Source organism: Thamnophis sirtalis, unplaced genomic scaffold, assembly GCF_051295495.1.
Source record: "Thamnophis sirtalis isolate CommonGarterSnake01/CBP01778 unplaced genomic scaffold, rThaSir2_p1.2 scaffold_3, whole genome shotgun sequence".
NCBI classification, from domain to species: Eukaryota; Metazoa; Chordata; class Lepidosauria; order Squamata; family Natricidae; genus Thamnophis; species Thamnophis sirtalis.
Genome location: NW_028261383.1, coordinates 10,549,774 through 10,564,505, shown reverse-complemented (window position 1 = coordinate 10,564,505; position 14,732 = coordinate 10,549,774). Strand labels below are relative to the sequence as shown.

The 14,732-nt window shown below is 43.7% G+C and overlaps 1 protein-coding gene across 1 annotated transcript; it reads left to right on the top strand.

Moving 5' to 3' along the window:
- Positions 1–2,223: 2,223 nt before the first annotated feature.
- On the top strand, positions 2,224–12,559 carry LOC106553150 (vomeronasal type-2 receptor 26-like). The gene is made up of 6 exons (XM_087707961.1): positions 2,224–2,322; positions 3,944–4,183; positions 6,761–7,576; positions 8,146–8,373; positions 9,299–9,425; positions 11,649–12,559. The coding sequence occupies exons 1-6, from the start codon at positions 2,224–2,226 to the stop codon at positions 12,557–12,559; spliced, it is 2,421 nt and encodes an 806-aa protein (XP_087564087.1).
- Positions 12,560–14,732: the final 2,173 nt, after the last annotated feature.

The window sequence follows — 14,732 nt, the reverse complement described above, 5'->3', positions numbered from 1 at the left end:
AAGACTAAAATGTATTGCTATTGCTCTTCAAAACAACAGCTACTGGCTATCTCAGTTGCTCATCCTTCTCTGCTAACTAGACCAATGAAGCTCAACTCCCCTAAAAATCGTAATCTACAGAGATTATAGAGGAAAAGAGAAAGCTCTGAGACTCACTTAAGGGCAGGAAAGGTCATAGAAAAATCTCAGATAGTTAAGAAAAACAAACAGATTCAGGTTTAATCTTATTGGAGAAAAGAGCACAGGCTCACAAGCTGGAAAAAAGATTCACACAATTCAAAGAGACTTGGCTTTAATGAATTCACTGATAAAAGACAGGGGTTTTTCTTATTCATTTTTCAAGATTCTTTGTATGTTTTTATTTCGTGGTCGTTAAAACTGGTTAAAAAGGCTATGGGTAGTCTCTGTCCTACAATAGTTCATTTGATGACTGTTTGAAGTAACAATGGTACTGAGGAAAGTGACTTAAGACCATTTTTTTACACTTACAACCACTGCAGCATCCCCAGGGTCACGTGATCAAAATTTAGATGCTTGACAACTGACTCATATTTATCATGGATACCATATCCCGGGATAATGTGATCCCCGTTTGTAACTTCCTGACAAACAAAGTCAATGGGGAAGCCAGATTCACTTAATAACTGTTGTGACTAATTTCACAACTGCAGTGATTCACTTAACAACTATGGCAAGAAGGGTCGTAAAATAAGGCAAGCCTCACCTAACAAATGTCTCACTTAGCAAAATAATTTTTGGATTCAAATGTGGTCGTAAGTTGAGGACTGCCTGTACTCTTGAATCTTTCTTTTTCAATTGTACAGCTGTATAGAAGAACAGGTGGCTCAACGGTTAAGACGCTGAGCTTGTCGATCAGAAAGATTGGCAGTTTGGCGGTTCGAATCCCTAGCGCCATGTAATGGAGGGACCTCCTGTTACTTGTCCCAGCTTCTGCCAACCGAGCAGTTCGAAAGAACATAAAAATTCAAGTAGAAAAATAGGAACTCCCTTTGGTGGGAAAGTAACAGCATTCTGTGCGCTTTCAGCATTTAGACATGCCGGCCACATGACCATGGAGACATCTTCGGACAGCTCTGGCTCTTCAGCTTTGAAATGGATATGAGCACTGCCCCCTAGAGTTGCGAACAACTAGCACATATATGCAAGGGGAACCTTTACCTTTACCTATAGAAGAACATGGACAAGACATAAATTTGCATTGCTGTGAGCCTATTCATATTCATGACCATGCCAAAAGTTTGGGGGTCAAATTCTCCACTGTCCCGTTTTCTAAGTTTGAAGCCACATCTATGAGTTCTCCCTTTGGGTGCCTTCTAACTGAATAATTCAAAGCTTCTAGAGGGGATTTCTCCATTCCTTGCAATTATCCTAATCATTGAGTTTTATCTGGTGTCTTTCTATTAAGTCTCAAGGGACCTTTCTGGAATTATGGAATAAATTGATCAACAAGCACATCAAAAACATGTTTTGATGTCAAAAGCCAGGCACCAGAGTAATCCTGCACTGCATCTTCTCATCAAAAAAGTTGGTTGATAAATGGTTATGGAGAAAAAGAGGGCATGGGAAGATTTTTAAGGCAGGGAGGAGCTGCGTTTATTTCCCTCTCCTTCAGATGTGAAGCCTAGTCTGGCCTCTGAATTAGGAAAGCCAGTGAAGCTTGTATTTCAGAAGAGAGCTTTCATTTCTTTGACCTCTTCACCTCATCCTTTGAGAAGAAGTTTGCAATGCACCACAGTGGATCAAGCGAGGAAGTCAGGTTGCTGCTACTTCTCTTTGTGCTTCTTTTGTGGCCTCAGGGAGCTTCCCAGCAGCGCAGAGCCAAATGCCTCTTGACTCTGGAGCAGGAAGAGGTTTATTCACAGAATTATTACAAGCCAGGACATTATCTCATTAGTGGCATAATCTCTGCAACCCAGGCTAGATTTCTACCCTTTAGCTTCAACAAAACTCCTTCCATTCAATTATTCTTGTAAGTCAGTTCCAGCCCTGTAAAATTGACCAGCTATTTTCCCTTTGAACTGCTACTTATGCTCTCTTTCTGTCCTGTTATATCTGGGGGACCCATTCTACATCCTGCAGTTGATGAGGCTCCTCAAGACCTATCAAGGAAGATGATCAAAGAAGAGATCTTTGCTGTCATTTCAACATAGAAAACAAACATTCCCTTTCTTCGCTTCCTTTAAGCAGAGCTACATTGGGCCCATGGAGTATGGAATGATTCTCCCTTACTCCTCTCTGGTCCATGAAGAAAAGAAGAAAGCCATCCTCAAAGTGATCTTGATTCCTGAAAATGACATGGCTGCAAGTTCTTAGAAATACTCTATTTTCTCCTTCAATTGTGATGGGAAAAACCTTCCTAAAAACCTTCACAGTTGAAATGAAAGTCCCAAAGGTGCTTTTCAAAAGGCAACAGAATAACAGACTACAGAATAACAGAGCTGCAAAGGAACCTTGGGGGTCTTCTAGTCCTACCTGCTCAGGTAGGATGCCCTATAACATTTCAGACAAATGGTTATCCAATTTCATCTTTAAAATTTCCAATGTTGGAGCACCCACAACTTCTGGAGGCAAGTCGTTCCACAGATTAATTGTTCTAAGTGTCAGGAAATTTATCCTTAGTTCTAGGTTGCTTCTCTCCATTGATTAGTTTCTATTCACTGTTCCTTGTCTTGCTTTCGGCTGCTTTGGAGAATAGGTTGTGCCCTTCTTCTTTGTGGTAACCCCTTAGATATTGGAACACTACTATCATGTCACTGAAGAAGGAACTGAAAACGCTTCTTGGATGGGAAGAGAAACGTTTTCAAAGAAAAAAAGTCAAATTGCCTTTTGAAAAATACCTTTCGGACAACCATGACCTGGATGATTGAGAATGTCCATAGATATTGAGATGAGAGAATCACGGTTAAGAATGGACTTATTCACTGGTTTTGCAAATGTATGATTCTCATCAATGAAATAAGGTCAAATATTTAATGCTCCCAAGCTCAACAAAAATGAAATTCTAAACACAATAGAATTGTTCTTCTAAATTCACTTTCCACCTTTATGATTCTATACTTAATACTGATGAATACGTAAAATTTCCAAATTTTACAAAAGAGTGAAAAAGAGAGAAATCTTTAAACTAGATTGAATTCTTGGTCCAACTTTGAAGGTATTTATAAAACCAGAGTAAACAAAAGCCAATATTATTTAGATTTGTTTAGAGATAACATGAATTCAGTATGTTAAGTATTACATTTATGCAAGATATTTCAGGATATCAAGAACCCATAATAGGAGAGATTAAACAATTGATTCTAAAATGCTATGAAATATCATCAATCTGTTTTCTATATTAATATGTCAGGGTAATGATGATTTAAAGCTGACCAGCCAATGTAAGGCTGTAACTTAAGATGATGAAATGAGGATGAGACAGCACTGCTGCTTTAAGAAGCCGGGCTATTGCCACTTTAAGACACTGTCTATATAAAGGAGGCGATGAGATGACGTATCTCTTCTCCTAGTGTATTGAACAATAAGTTTTGTGTGCTGCACTGGCAGTAATGCCCGCAGTAACCCACCACTGAGATACACACACACACACACACACACACACACACACACACACACACACACACATCCATCCTGTATGCCTTGTATACAGAAGTCTTGTATATAAACCACTGTTTGTAAGATGAACCTCTGTGTCCTGTATTTTGCTTCTGGGTTGTCTCGAAATAGTAGTCACGCAGTGTACACTGTGACATAATATTTTTAGGAAAGTTTTAATTTTCACATAAGAACTCTTGATACCAGGTTAAGTAGAATATTGAATAGTGTTTCAGTAAAATGTTCTTTTGATTCATTTTCTAATACATGCAGGGGACAATACACAAAATACTGGAAAATGCTCTCCTTCCTTTCTGCTGTCCACCAGTTCAACCATGATTCTAGGAGTCTCTTACTTAACATCACTCTAGGTTATAATATCTATGAAAACTATTTCAGTGAGCAAATTACTTTGGATGCTCTTCTGGACGTGCTTTCAGATGGAGAGGCCAATGTTCCCAACTACAGATGTGGGAAGCAGAAAACCACACTCGCCGTTCTCGAAGGGGCCAACGCGGACCTCTCCATCCTCGTTTCAAACATGTTGGGCACCTACAAAGTCCCACAGGTATTTCTTTATATATTTATCTAGACTCTTTTCAGTCGGGTTTCAGGCCTGGTTACAGCACGGAAACTGCTTTGGTCGCGCTGATCGATGATCTCTGGCGGGCCAGGGATAGGGGTCACCCCTCTATCCCTGTGCTTCTTGACCTCTCAGCGGCCTTCGATACCATCGACCATGGTATCCTTCTGCGACGGTTGCGAGAGGTGGGGGTGGGAGGCACCGTTTTGCGGTGGTTCTCCTCCTACCTCTCGGACAGGTCGCAGTCGGTGTTGGTCGGAGGGCAGAGATCGACCCCAAGGCCCCTCAAGTATGGGGTGCCACAGGGTTCGGTCCTGTCCCCCCTCCTATTTAACATCTACATGAAGCCGCTGGGTGAGATCATACGCCAGCATGGGATTAAGTATCACCAATATGCAGACGATACGCAGCTGTATCTGTCTGCCCCGTGCCAACTCAGCGAAGCAGTAGAAGTGATGTGCCAGTGCCTGGAGGCTGTTAGAGTCTAGATGGGAGCAAACAAGTTGGCACTCCATCCAGACAAGACCGAGTGGCTTCTTATGTTCCCTCCCAAAGATTGTCCAACTGTTCCATCTCTCAGGCTGGGGGGCGAAATTATACGCCCCTCAGAGAGGGTTCGCAATTTGGGAGTCCTCCTGGACCCACAGCTGACTCTAGAACACCATCTGTCGGCTGTGACCAGGGGGACCTTTGCCCAGGTTCGCCTGGTGCACCAATTGCAACACTACCTGGATCGGGAGGCCCTTCAGACAGTCACTCACGCCCTTGTGACCTCAAGACTGGATTATTGTAATGCGCTCTACATGGGGCTGCCCTTGAAGAGTGTTTGAAGACTCTAATTAGTCCAGAATGCAGCCGCACGAGCAATTGTGGGTGCACCAAGGTACACCCACGTTACACCTATCCTCCGCGAGCTGCACTGGCTACCTATTAGTCTCCGAATCCGGTTCAAGGTGCTGGTCGCTACCTATAAAGCCCTACATGGCATCGGACCTGGGTACCTGAGAGACCACCTCCTGCCGATTACCTCTCTCAGACCAATTAGATCGCACAGGTTGGGTCTCCTCCGGATTCCATCTGCCAGCCAATGTCGGCTGGCGACTCCCCGGGGGAGAGCCTTCTCTGTTGCAGCTCCGGCCCTCTGGAACGAGCTCCCTGTTGAGATCTGGATCCTTACTACCCTCCCGGCCTTCCGCAAAGCCACCAAGTCCTGGCTGTTCCAGCAGGCTGGGGGGAGCTGAGAAGCATCTACCTCCATAGAAATTGTGAATGTTGGTTTTGTATTTAATATGTTGTCTTTGTCTTGTTCCCCCCTTTCCCTTGTCTTTTGTGAGCCGCCCGGAGTCTTCCGGGAGTGGGCGGCATACAATAAATAAATAAATAAATAAATAAATAAATAAATAAATAAATAAATAAATAAATAAATAAATAAATAAATAAATAATTTGCTGAGAGGATAATACAGCCATAGAATTTCAAATTCAAGAGCAGAGTTTTATCATGGCTATTGGAGATGAGTGATTAGTATTTCCAAAGGCAAGACAAGAAACAATGGAGAGAAGCAAAATAGAACTAAGGAGAAATTTCCCGACAGTTAAAACAATTAATCCATGGAACAATATGCCTCCAGAAATTGTGAATGCTCCAAAACTGGAAGTTTTAAAGAAAAGTTTAGACAACATTATCTGTCGGAAATGGTATACGGCAGGAGTCGGCAATCTTAAACACTCAAAGAACCACAAAGGTCCTAACCCGAAGCCCTCCGTTTGATTCCGGAGTCAACCGGAAGTCTGGTTTCCCCACCTTAGAATCTCCTCCTAGGGCAGCGTCTTTTTTCCTCTACCTGTCCTAATCGAAAGCTCTTTCAACTGTGGAGCTGAGCAGAAAACCCACCCCTTGCCATAGTGTCTCTCCTGGCACGGTCTGCTTTCTCCACTCCCCCCAAATCGGAAGCTCCTCTCAAAATTCAGCTGATGACTGGAGACAGCAGAGGGTTGAAAGAGCCACATGTGGCTCCAGAGCCATGGGTTGCTGACTCCTGGTATAGGGTTTCCTGCCTGAGCAGGGGGTTGGACAAGAAGACCAAGGTCCCTTCCAACTCTCTTATTCTGTTAAAGGGAGAAAAGACAGTAGACATCTTCATCTGTCTATGAAGATTCTCAGTCTTCCAAGTCATGGTTGTCCCAATGGTGCTTTTTCAAAGGGCAACTGGACTTTGTTTCTCCTTAAAGATATTTTGTTTCTCATCCAAGAAGCTTCTTCAGGACTGAGAGACAAAACAGAGAAGCAAACCATCTTTAAGGAAAAACAAAGTCCAATTGCCTTTGAAAAAGCACCTTTGAGATCTTCCCTTTGGCTATGGTCCCAAACCAGATATGAGGACTCTTCTGACGCCTTGGACCAGCAAAATGGTGCACTTAGGGAGCAAGTGGAAAGAAAAGCCATACCTGAGCAGAGAAGGTATCCATCAAAGGATCTTTATTTCAGAAGTGTTCGGTGGGAAGAGAATTGCTATTTGGGGGCTAATATGGGTCACTTAATAAATTTGTCTTTCTTTTTCAGATCAGTTACAGTTTTGTTTCCCCAATTCTGAGGGATAAAACTCAGTTTCCTTTCTTCTATCCAATGCTCCCCGCTGAAGGGATCCAGTACCCAGGGATGGTCAAACTGCTCCTCCATTTCAGGTGGACCTTGGTTGGCCTGATGGCTCCAGACACGGACCAGGGGGAGAGGTTCATGAGGACAATGACTTCCATGCTGATCAAGAATGGCATTTGTCCAGTTTTGTCTCAAGTGTTTTCCATAAAAATCAGAAACCTGGTGTTGAATTTGGAACCATTTGCCAAGTGGAGTCAAGTGAACGTTTTTCTTTATGGTACAGAGATTAGTTCATTCCAAATAGGAATCTTCATTGTGCATGGAATCCTTAAAAATCTTAAGCAACCTGTTTCAGGAAAAGTCTGGATCATGGCAGCCTGCTGGGATCTCACTTGGGATTTCATAGAAAGTAGCATCTCTACCTTCCAAAACATTTGTGGCTTTTTTTCTTTTCTTGTGCAGACAAATCAAAGGGTGGCCTTTGATGCTTTCAAGCAATTTCACTCCTCCATGAAACGCTTTGTAGAGAAATCCTTTACGTGTTCCTCCATCAAGGATGTCTTGTCTGTGAAGGTCTGGAGATGGTGCAGGGAAAAAGAAGAACTGGAGCTACTTCCACAGGGAGAGATGCAGCGAATCCTGTCTCTTGACAGCTTTTTCACTTACAACATAATCTGGGCTGTGGGCCTGGCCTTGCATTCAGCCTATTTCTCCAAATCCAAGTGGCCAGTGAGAAACAGTGGTGAGAACCTGGGAGGTCCAAGGCTGAAGGCTTGGCAGGTATTTTCAGGGGTGGGCTTCAAAAATTTTAACAGAGGGTTCTATGCCCGGTTGCTGGGTGGGCGTGGTCATGATGGGCGTGGCCTAGTTGGCATCCTGCACCATGGCAGGGGGACATTTATGCCCTCCCTGGGTTCTGGAGGCTTTCTTTGAGCCTCCAGGAGGGCGAAAATGGCCTCCCCAGTCTCCGTAGGCCTCTGGAGGCCTTCCTGAACTTTCAGTAGGTGGGAAGGTAACAGTGTTCCATGCGCCTTCGGCATTTAGTCATGCCACATGACCATGGAAACATCTTCAGACAGTGGCGGCTCTTTAGCTTTGAAACAGATGAGCACATATGTGCTAGTCGTTCCTGACTAGCACATATGTGCAAGAGGAACCTTTATCTTTACCTTAAGCAGAAAATTAATAGCTGTTATGGTTTAAATATTTACAGCTTCTGCCTTGAAAGAGTAAATAAATCTAGAACCTGGGCTTTGTGTAGAGAAATATTCAGTTCACCCATAAGGCAAATCTTATCATAGGACTTCTGGTTTCCTTTCCAAATATACCCCATTTCTCTTCCTTTCCAGTTTCATGCTTTCCTTCAAAAACCCCAGTTTTATAATCACTCCATTGATGGGGTTTATTTTGATGAGAATGGAGACCCAGCTGTTGACTTGGACATTGTGAACTGGATAGTTTACACCAACAAGTCCGTCACCAGGATTCAATCTGGGCATCTAGAAAGACAGGGAATCCAGGGTTCCAAACTGGTAATCAACCAGAACAAGATTGCTCAGATGGAAAAGATGAACAAGGTGAAGAAACCTCTTTATTTCATGCTTTCCATTATTCTCTTAATGGGGTTGATAGTGGCTCAAAGGACTTCCGATTTCACTTCAGAAAGTTTGTCTTTTTCTTGACCTTTCCTTGAAGAAGTCAATATCTAAACTACTCAAATTCTGAAACTTGTGTGTGTTCTCATCTTTAAATGGGAGCAGGGATGAAATGCTACTGGTTTGGGCCGGTTCGCCTAAAGTAAAAAATAGCAATAGAAATAGCAGTAGACTTACATACCGCTTCATAGGGCTTTCAGCCCTCTCTAAGCGGTTTGCAGAGAGTCAGCATATTGCCCCCAACAATCTGGGTCCTCATTTTACCCACCTCGGAAGGATGGAAGGCTGAGTCAACCCTGAGCCGGTGAGATTTGAACTGCTGAACTGCTGATCTAGCAGTAGCCTGCAGTGCTGCATTTAACCACTGCGCCACCTTGGCTTTTAAAATGCTTTTAAAAGCTTTAAAAAAAGTTTCAACAATTATTTGTGCAACAATCAGCTGTACCGCACAATCCATGGAACTTTTTTTTTAGCATTTTAGTACCTATTTGCCCGAACCGATAGTAAAAAAATTCAAAAACAAAGTTTTTAAAAAAGTTCTGATGATCAGCTGTGTGACAATCAGCTGTGTCTGATTGTCTGTGAGGCTCCTGATTGTCGCAGGGGCCATTTTGTGTGAAGTCCAGCTGCTTTTACATTGTGTGTGAGTCAGTTGTGCAGCCACACTCGCCCAGTCACATGACCAACAAGCCACGCCCACAGAACCAGTAGGGAAAATTTCACCACTCGATGCGTGGATAGGTTAGCGAGATGCCTGCAAGTTATTCTTTAGATGAGGTTATCGATCCTTCCCTACTTTTCTTAAAATAAATTCATTTTTCTGGATGTTCTTCTTCTCCTTCCTCAGCCCCTGCCTCCTTCAAGGTGTGTGGAAAGCTGCCATCCAGGATTCAGGAAGGTAGCTCAGGAAGGGAGGCCCATCTGCTGCTATGATTGTATTCCTTGTGCAGAAGGAACCATCTCCACCCAGGAAGGTGGGTGACATTGGGGACCTCAGATTTTCTTTCATATAATTTTAAAGGTATCATTTCAGGATGTATGCTTTGCAAGTAACGCTGCCGTTTGCAACTGACTGAGTGTAATTTTGTCAATACCGATAATATTCAAGTTGTGCTCCAGTTGTTTTGGGATTGCTCCCAAGACTCTGATTACTATTGGTACCATCTTTACAGTTGTGCTTTTATTTGCACACTTTATATTTTGTGGTTTTCTCCCATTTTGTTATGGCCTGTCAGTGGCCAGCAGAGCTGGCAGCAGAGTCAGACAGTGAGGAGGTTGGGGATGAACATGGGGCAGACTTGGGGGTTGAGGAAAGTTCAGAGGAGGGCTCTGCATCAGAGGCAGAGAGAGAGTTAGACAGCAGTGAGGCAGAAGGACAGCTGGAGCCAGTTCCCAGTGCGCACTTGTGCAGAGCTTCCAGAAGACAAGAACAACCAAGAAAGCAAAATCAACTTAAAAGCCATACCTTGGTGGTGATTGGCCACTCCCATAGGAAACAAAAGAGGAAGAAAGGGGGAGTGGGCTTTTGCAGGAAACAATTCATTCATTCGGTCTGGAAAGTTGTTTGTGATTGTAAGAGACTCTGTGCCAAGTTTTGTTTTGTCTGTGTTTGGAAACTAGTTATCTGGCAACACTCCAAATGAGATAAGGTCCGTGTGTATAAGCATTCCTCGGAAAAACTGTTTGCTAATATCTTGCTGACTGTGAATGAAAGGAATTCACAGTCATGTAAATAAAAGAGGTTTTGTTGGGACCAAGATTTTGCTTCTTGGTTTCTAAGGAAGCCTGGGTCAGAACATGTTTCCCTTCTTCTGTTCTACTGTATTGCAACATCTGTCATCTGTTCTGTCTTTCTTACCAACAATTGTTAAGTCTGGGTTATGTGGCAGTTGGTTATCTGTTTGAATTCTAAACTCCCAGAGCACTTTAGCTTCCTCATTTTATATTTCTACTTTCTCTATGTTACGATCTCACCAATTCTTGCTTGCAGACAAATGGCATTTCTTGCAATGCACCATTGTTGCTATTTTGTCATACTATTATTGGTAGTCAGTGTGGGTGATCCTCTTGCAGCAGCTAACTAGGAGGTCCATTGTTTCATCAGCTTCTTTACAGTGGCATCATTTGCTGTCTGTTGCGATCTTCACAGTTCTGGTTTTGAATGCATTTGTTTTTTAAGGCTTGGTTTTGTGCAGCAAGAATTAGCTCCTCTGACTCTTCAAATGCCCTGCTCGTAACCATTGCCAGATCTTGCTGGTATTCTCTCTCTCTCCCTCTCTCTCTCTCTCTCTCTCTCTCTCTCTCTCTCTCTTTCTCTCTTTCTCTCTCTCTCTCTCTCTTTGTCTCTCTCTCTGTCTCTTTCCCCCCTTGCTGGCCATGTCTCTTTTCTGCTCTTCATTTGTAGGCCAGTTTGGTCTTTCAAATTACATAGTAATGTGTACTAGTGTCAGTACATCTTCATCATTCTTCAGATAATCTTCCAAATGCCCTTTTTTTCTTCAACCATCTTATATGACATTCCATGCCCACCTATGCTCCTTTGTAAGTAGAGCCCATCAATATTGCGGCGTGGATGAAGGGCATGATTCATTGTCATTATTTTGGGGTCTTCCAATTGTTGGGGAGAAAATTTGGTCTGGTTCCAAGTCAGGAGAAAGGTACTGGAAATAAAATGGAGGCTGACTGGAAAGAAGGACTCTGTTTATTGATGAGCAGAACTAACAACAGCATGTAGTTCTGGGACAGCTGACAAATTGGTTTGACGAGTAAATGGATTTTTATAAGGTTCTGAGATGCTGCAGGGGATTGTGCAATTAAGTGAACCTTATGCCTTTTGCTATTCTAAAGGTGATGGGTTAATCCTATTATGTCCCAAAAGTCATGTCCTATCTATCAGCTGGAGCTGACAGTGTTTTGTTTGTGACTAGATCTTCTTTAATGGGCACAAAATATCCCTCTCTAAAGACTTCAGGCATCTGCTGGAAGTTGTTTCACTACACAGGATGACTGGGGCTGCTTTCTGCCTTTAAGAACATGTGTCTCTATTTCTCCTTTGGTATTCTGCCTCTAGCACTGAGCATTCCGCATCTTTATTCTTAACTGCTTATATGTCAACATTCAATTCTTATTAATTTTATGCAAATAATAGCTTCAGTAAAAGGTGAAAGAACCAGTGGTAATACTCTTGTTCTTTTCAGATTCAGAAAAATGCACCCCTTGTCCAGAAGATCAACATCCAAATATCAGTCAAAATGACTGCATTCCTAAGATTAAAACCTTCCTAAATTATAAAGACTATTTAGGGATCATGTTAATTTCCATTGCCGTGTTCCTGTCTTTAACCACAGCCATTGTCTTGGGAATCTTCATTAAATTCCTAGACACTCCAATCATCAAAGCCAACAACAGAGATCTCTCCTACATCCTCCTGATCTCTCTCCTGCTTTCCTTCTTCACTTCCTTCCTCTTCATTGGCCAGCCAAGGAGAGCCACCTGCCTTCTCCGACAGATAACCTTCAGCATCATCTTCTCTGTTGCCATTTCTTCTGTCCTGGCCAAAACCATCACGGTGGTGCTAGTTTTCCTGGCCACCAAGCCAGGGAATAAAGTTCAGAAATGGCTGGGGAAGAGTTTGTCCAACTTTATTATCCTTTCTTGCTCTGGTCTTCAAATTGTCATTTGCAGCAGCTGGCTTGGCACTTCTCCCCCGTTTCCTGAGTCTGATCTACATTCTCAGCCTGGAGAGATCATCCTGCAATGCAATGAAGGATCCGTCACCATGTTTTACTGTGCTCTCGGCTACATGGGCATCCTGGCAGCCATTTGTTTCACGGTGGCTTTTATGGCCAGGAATCTGCCTGGGACCTTCAACGAAGCCAAGCTGATCACCTTCAGCATGCTGGTCTTCTGTAGTGTCTGGATCTCCTTTGTGCCCACCTATCTCAGTACCAAAGGGAAGTACATGGTAGCTGTGCAGGTCACCTCCATTTTGGCCTCCAGTGCTGGCCTGCTGGGCTGCATCTTTATCCCCAAGTGCTACATTATTATTTTGAGGCCAGAGCTCAATACTAAGGAACAACTAATCATGAAAGCTAAAAGAGAAAAGTGATTCTAACGAGTGGTTTTTATATCACAAACAGCAGAAGAACTCTTTCTCTTCCCCTACTTCTTTCCCTTGTCCCCATTCAATGGTTTGGATTTATCAAGACATTCCTCAATTAAATGAACTTGTTTGCTTTTCTTCCCATCTGAAAGACATCTGATTGTTTATTACTTTTGTTTTCCTAGCCACATGGACATTTTATATTGGTTTTAAATCTTACATCATCCAAGAAGTCCCAACGAGCTGTAGATAGGAAGGATTGAGATATAGGGCCATCAATCAAACAAATGCATTCTAATAACAAATTTTATTAAAGGGTATGGCTGGCTTCCATTGCCATTTTGGGCACACAGCTCACTAAAAATCTATATACCAGTAGTGGGATTCAAAAAAATTTACTACCAGTTCTGTGAGCATGGCTTAGTGGGTGTGGTGTGTCTTGGTGGGCATGGCAGGGGAAGGATACTGCAAAATCCCCATTCCCTCCTGATAACCTGGGAGTCAGGAGGCAGAGAATAGGTGGGGGTGGGACCTGTCAGAGGTGGTATTTACGGGTTCTCCGAACTACTCAAAATTTCTGCTACCAGTTCTCCAAAACTGGTCAAAACCTGCTGAATACCACCTCTGCTCTGTACCCCATGGACAGCAAGAGCTCAGAGAAGATCCATGATTCAGCAGTTTCTCCAATGGGATAGCAATAACAATAGCACTTTGGTTTATATACCACTTTACAGTGCTATACAATCTTCTATAAGCAGTTTACAGAGTCAGCCTATTGCCCCCAACAATCTGGGTCCTCATTTTACCAACATTGGAAGGTGGAAGGCTTAGTCAACCTTGAGCCAGTGAGATTCGAACTGCCAAACTGCTGGCAGTCAGCAGAAGTAGCCTGCAGTACTGCATTGTAACGACTGCACCACCATGGCTCTTTTAAGGATCCAGGTTGGATGCCCAGTATTGTCTATGGAGACCACATTGGGGGGGATTTTGCCCTCGCCAGATTCTGGAGGCTTTCCTCAAGCCTTCAGGAGAGTGAAAACGGCCTCCCCCTGGCTCTGGAGGCCTTCTGGAGGCTGGAAACAGGCCCATTTCTGGACTTCCTGAACTTCCAGGAGTCCTGTTTGTGCTCTCCCCAGGCTCCGGTGGCTTTCCTCAAGCCTCGGGGAGGATGATAACAGTGTCCTCAGAGCTCCAGAGGCCCTCTGGAAGCCAGAAACAGCCCTGTGGGAGGCCCATTTTTGCCCTTCCAGAACCTCCACACAGGCGCTACACTTATCTGGCATGAGACTCCTAGGAAGGCAAGGGCAGGGTGAGAAGGGCCAGACAGTCCTTCTAACTACCAGTTCAGCAAACTAGATGTAAAATTAGCATCCAGTTCGCCCAAACCAGTCCAAACTGACTGAATCCCACCTCTGTTTATAATCTTCAGAAGGGAGTTCTTACGAGCGTGAAATGAGATGATCTTTTCTACAACTCTACAACTTTGAGGGCCACATCAGTGCTGTGTTTGACCCTGCGGTGGCAGGATGGGTGTGGCTAGGTGCGCATGGCCTGCCCAACTTCACTTGTGTTGGGAGCACCTGTGGTGGCCCAAGTGCTTTGCCAGTGAAAATAGACTCCTGAGCTTCATTTTTGGCTACAACGATCTCCTGCAACCCTCTGTGAGTGCTTCCCGCAGCCCTCACGAGCTCCATTTTCAATTGCAATGACCTCTGCAACTCTCTGTCAATGAAAATGGAGCAAGATGCATGCAGCCCTCACAAGCTCCATTTTCGCTGGCAGAGGCACCACAGGCTGGTCCATTGTTTCCAGGCCAGCCCTGTGGGCCAGAACTAACCACCCCATAGGCCCCGAATCTGGGCCCCGGGCACCCATGCAATAGATGCTCTGCAGATTCCTCAGCATGATCCTGAATGTGAATCTCAGGATCCCCTTTACCCAAAAGGATCTTCAACAGGGCTCTCAGTTGGCTATCTATAGATGCAATAAGGGAGGAGAAATATTTGTGCTTTTCCACCTTTAGTGCCATGAAATAGGTAGGCATTAACAATGGCTGTCACTTGTGTTCCTTTTTTTTGTTGTTCTGTGCAGTACTCTAGAACTCTTGTAACCCAGAGATCTAGAATACCTAACTGGTATAAGACATTGGAATTATGTTTCCCAGCAACATACTGCCCCA

Excerpts from the sequence above, each read along its gene's own strand:
- LOC106553150 (XM_087707961.1), top strand. The coding sequence starts at position 2,224 with ATGGAGTATGGAATGATTCTCCCTTACTCCTCTCTGGTCCATGAAGAA. Across the intron at positions 4,184-6,760 it reads GCACCTACAAAGTCCCACAG|ATCAGTTACAGTTTTGTTTC; the intron begins GTATTTCTTTAT and ends TTTCTTTTTCAG. Across the intron at positions 7,577-8,145 it reads CAAGGCTGAAGGCTTGGCAG|TTTCATGCTTTCCTTCAAAA; the intron begins GTATTTTCAGGG and ends CTTCCTTTCCAG.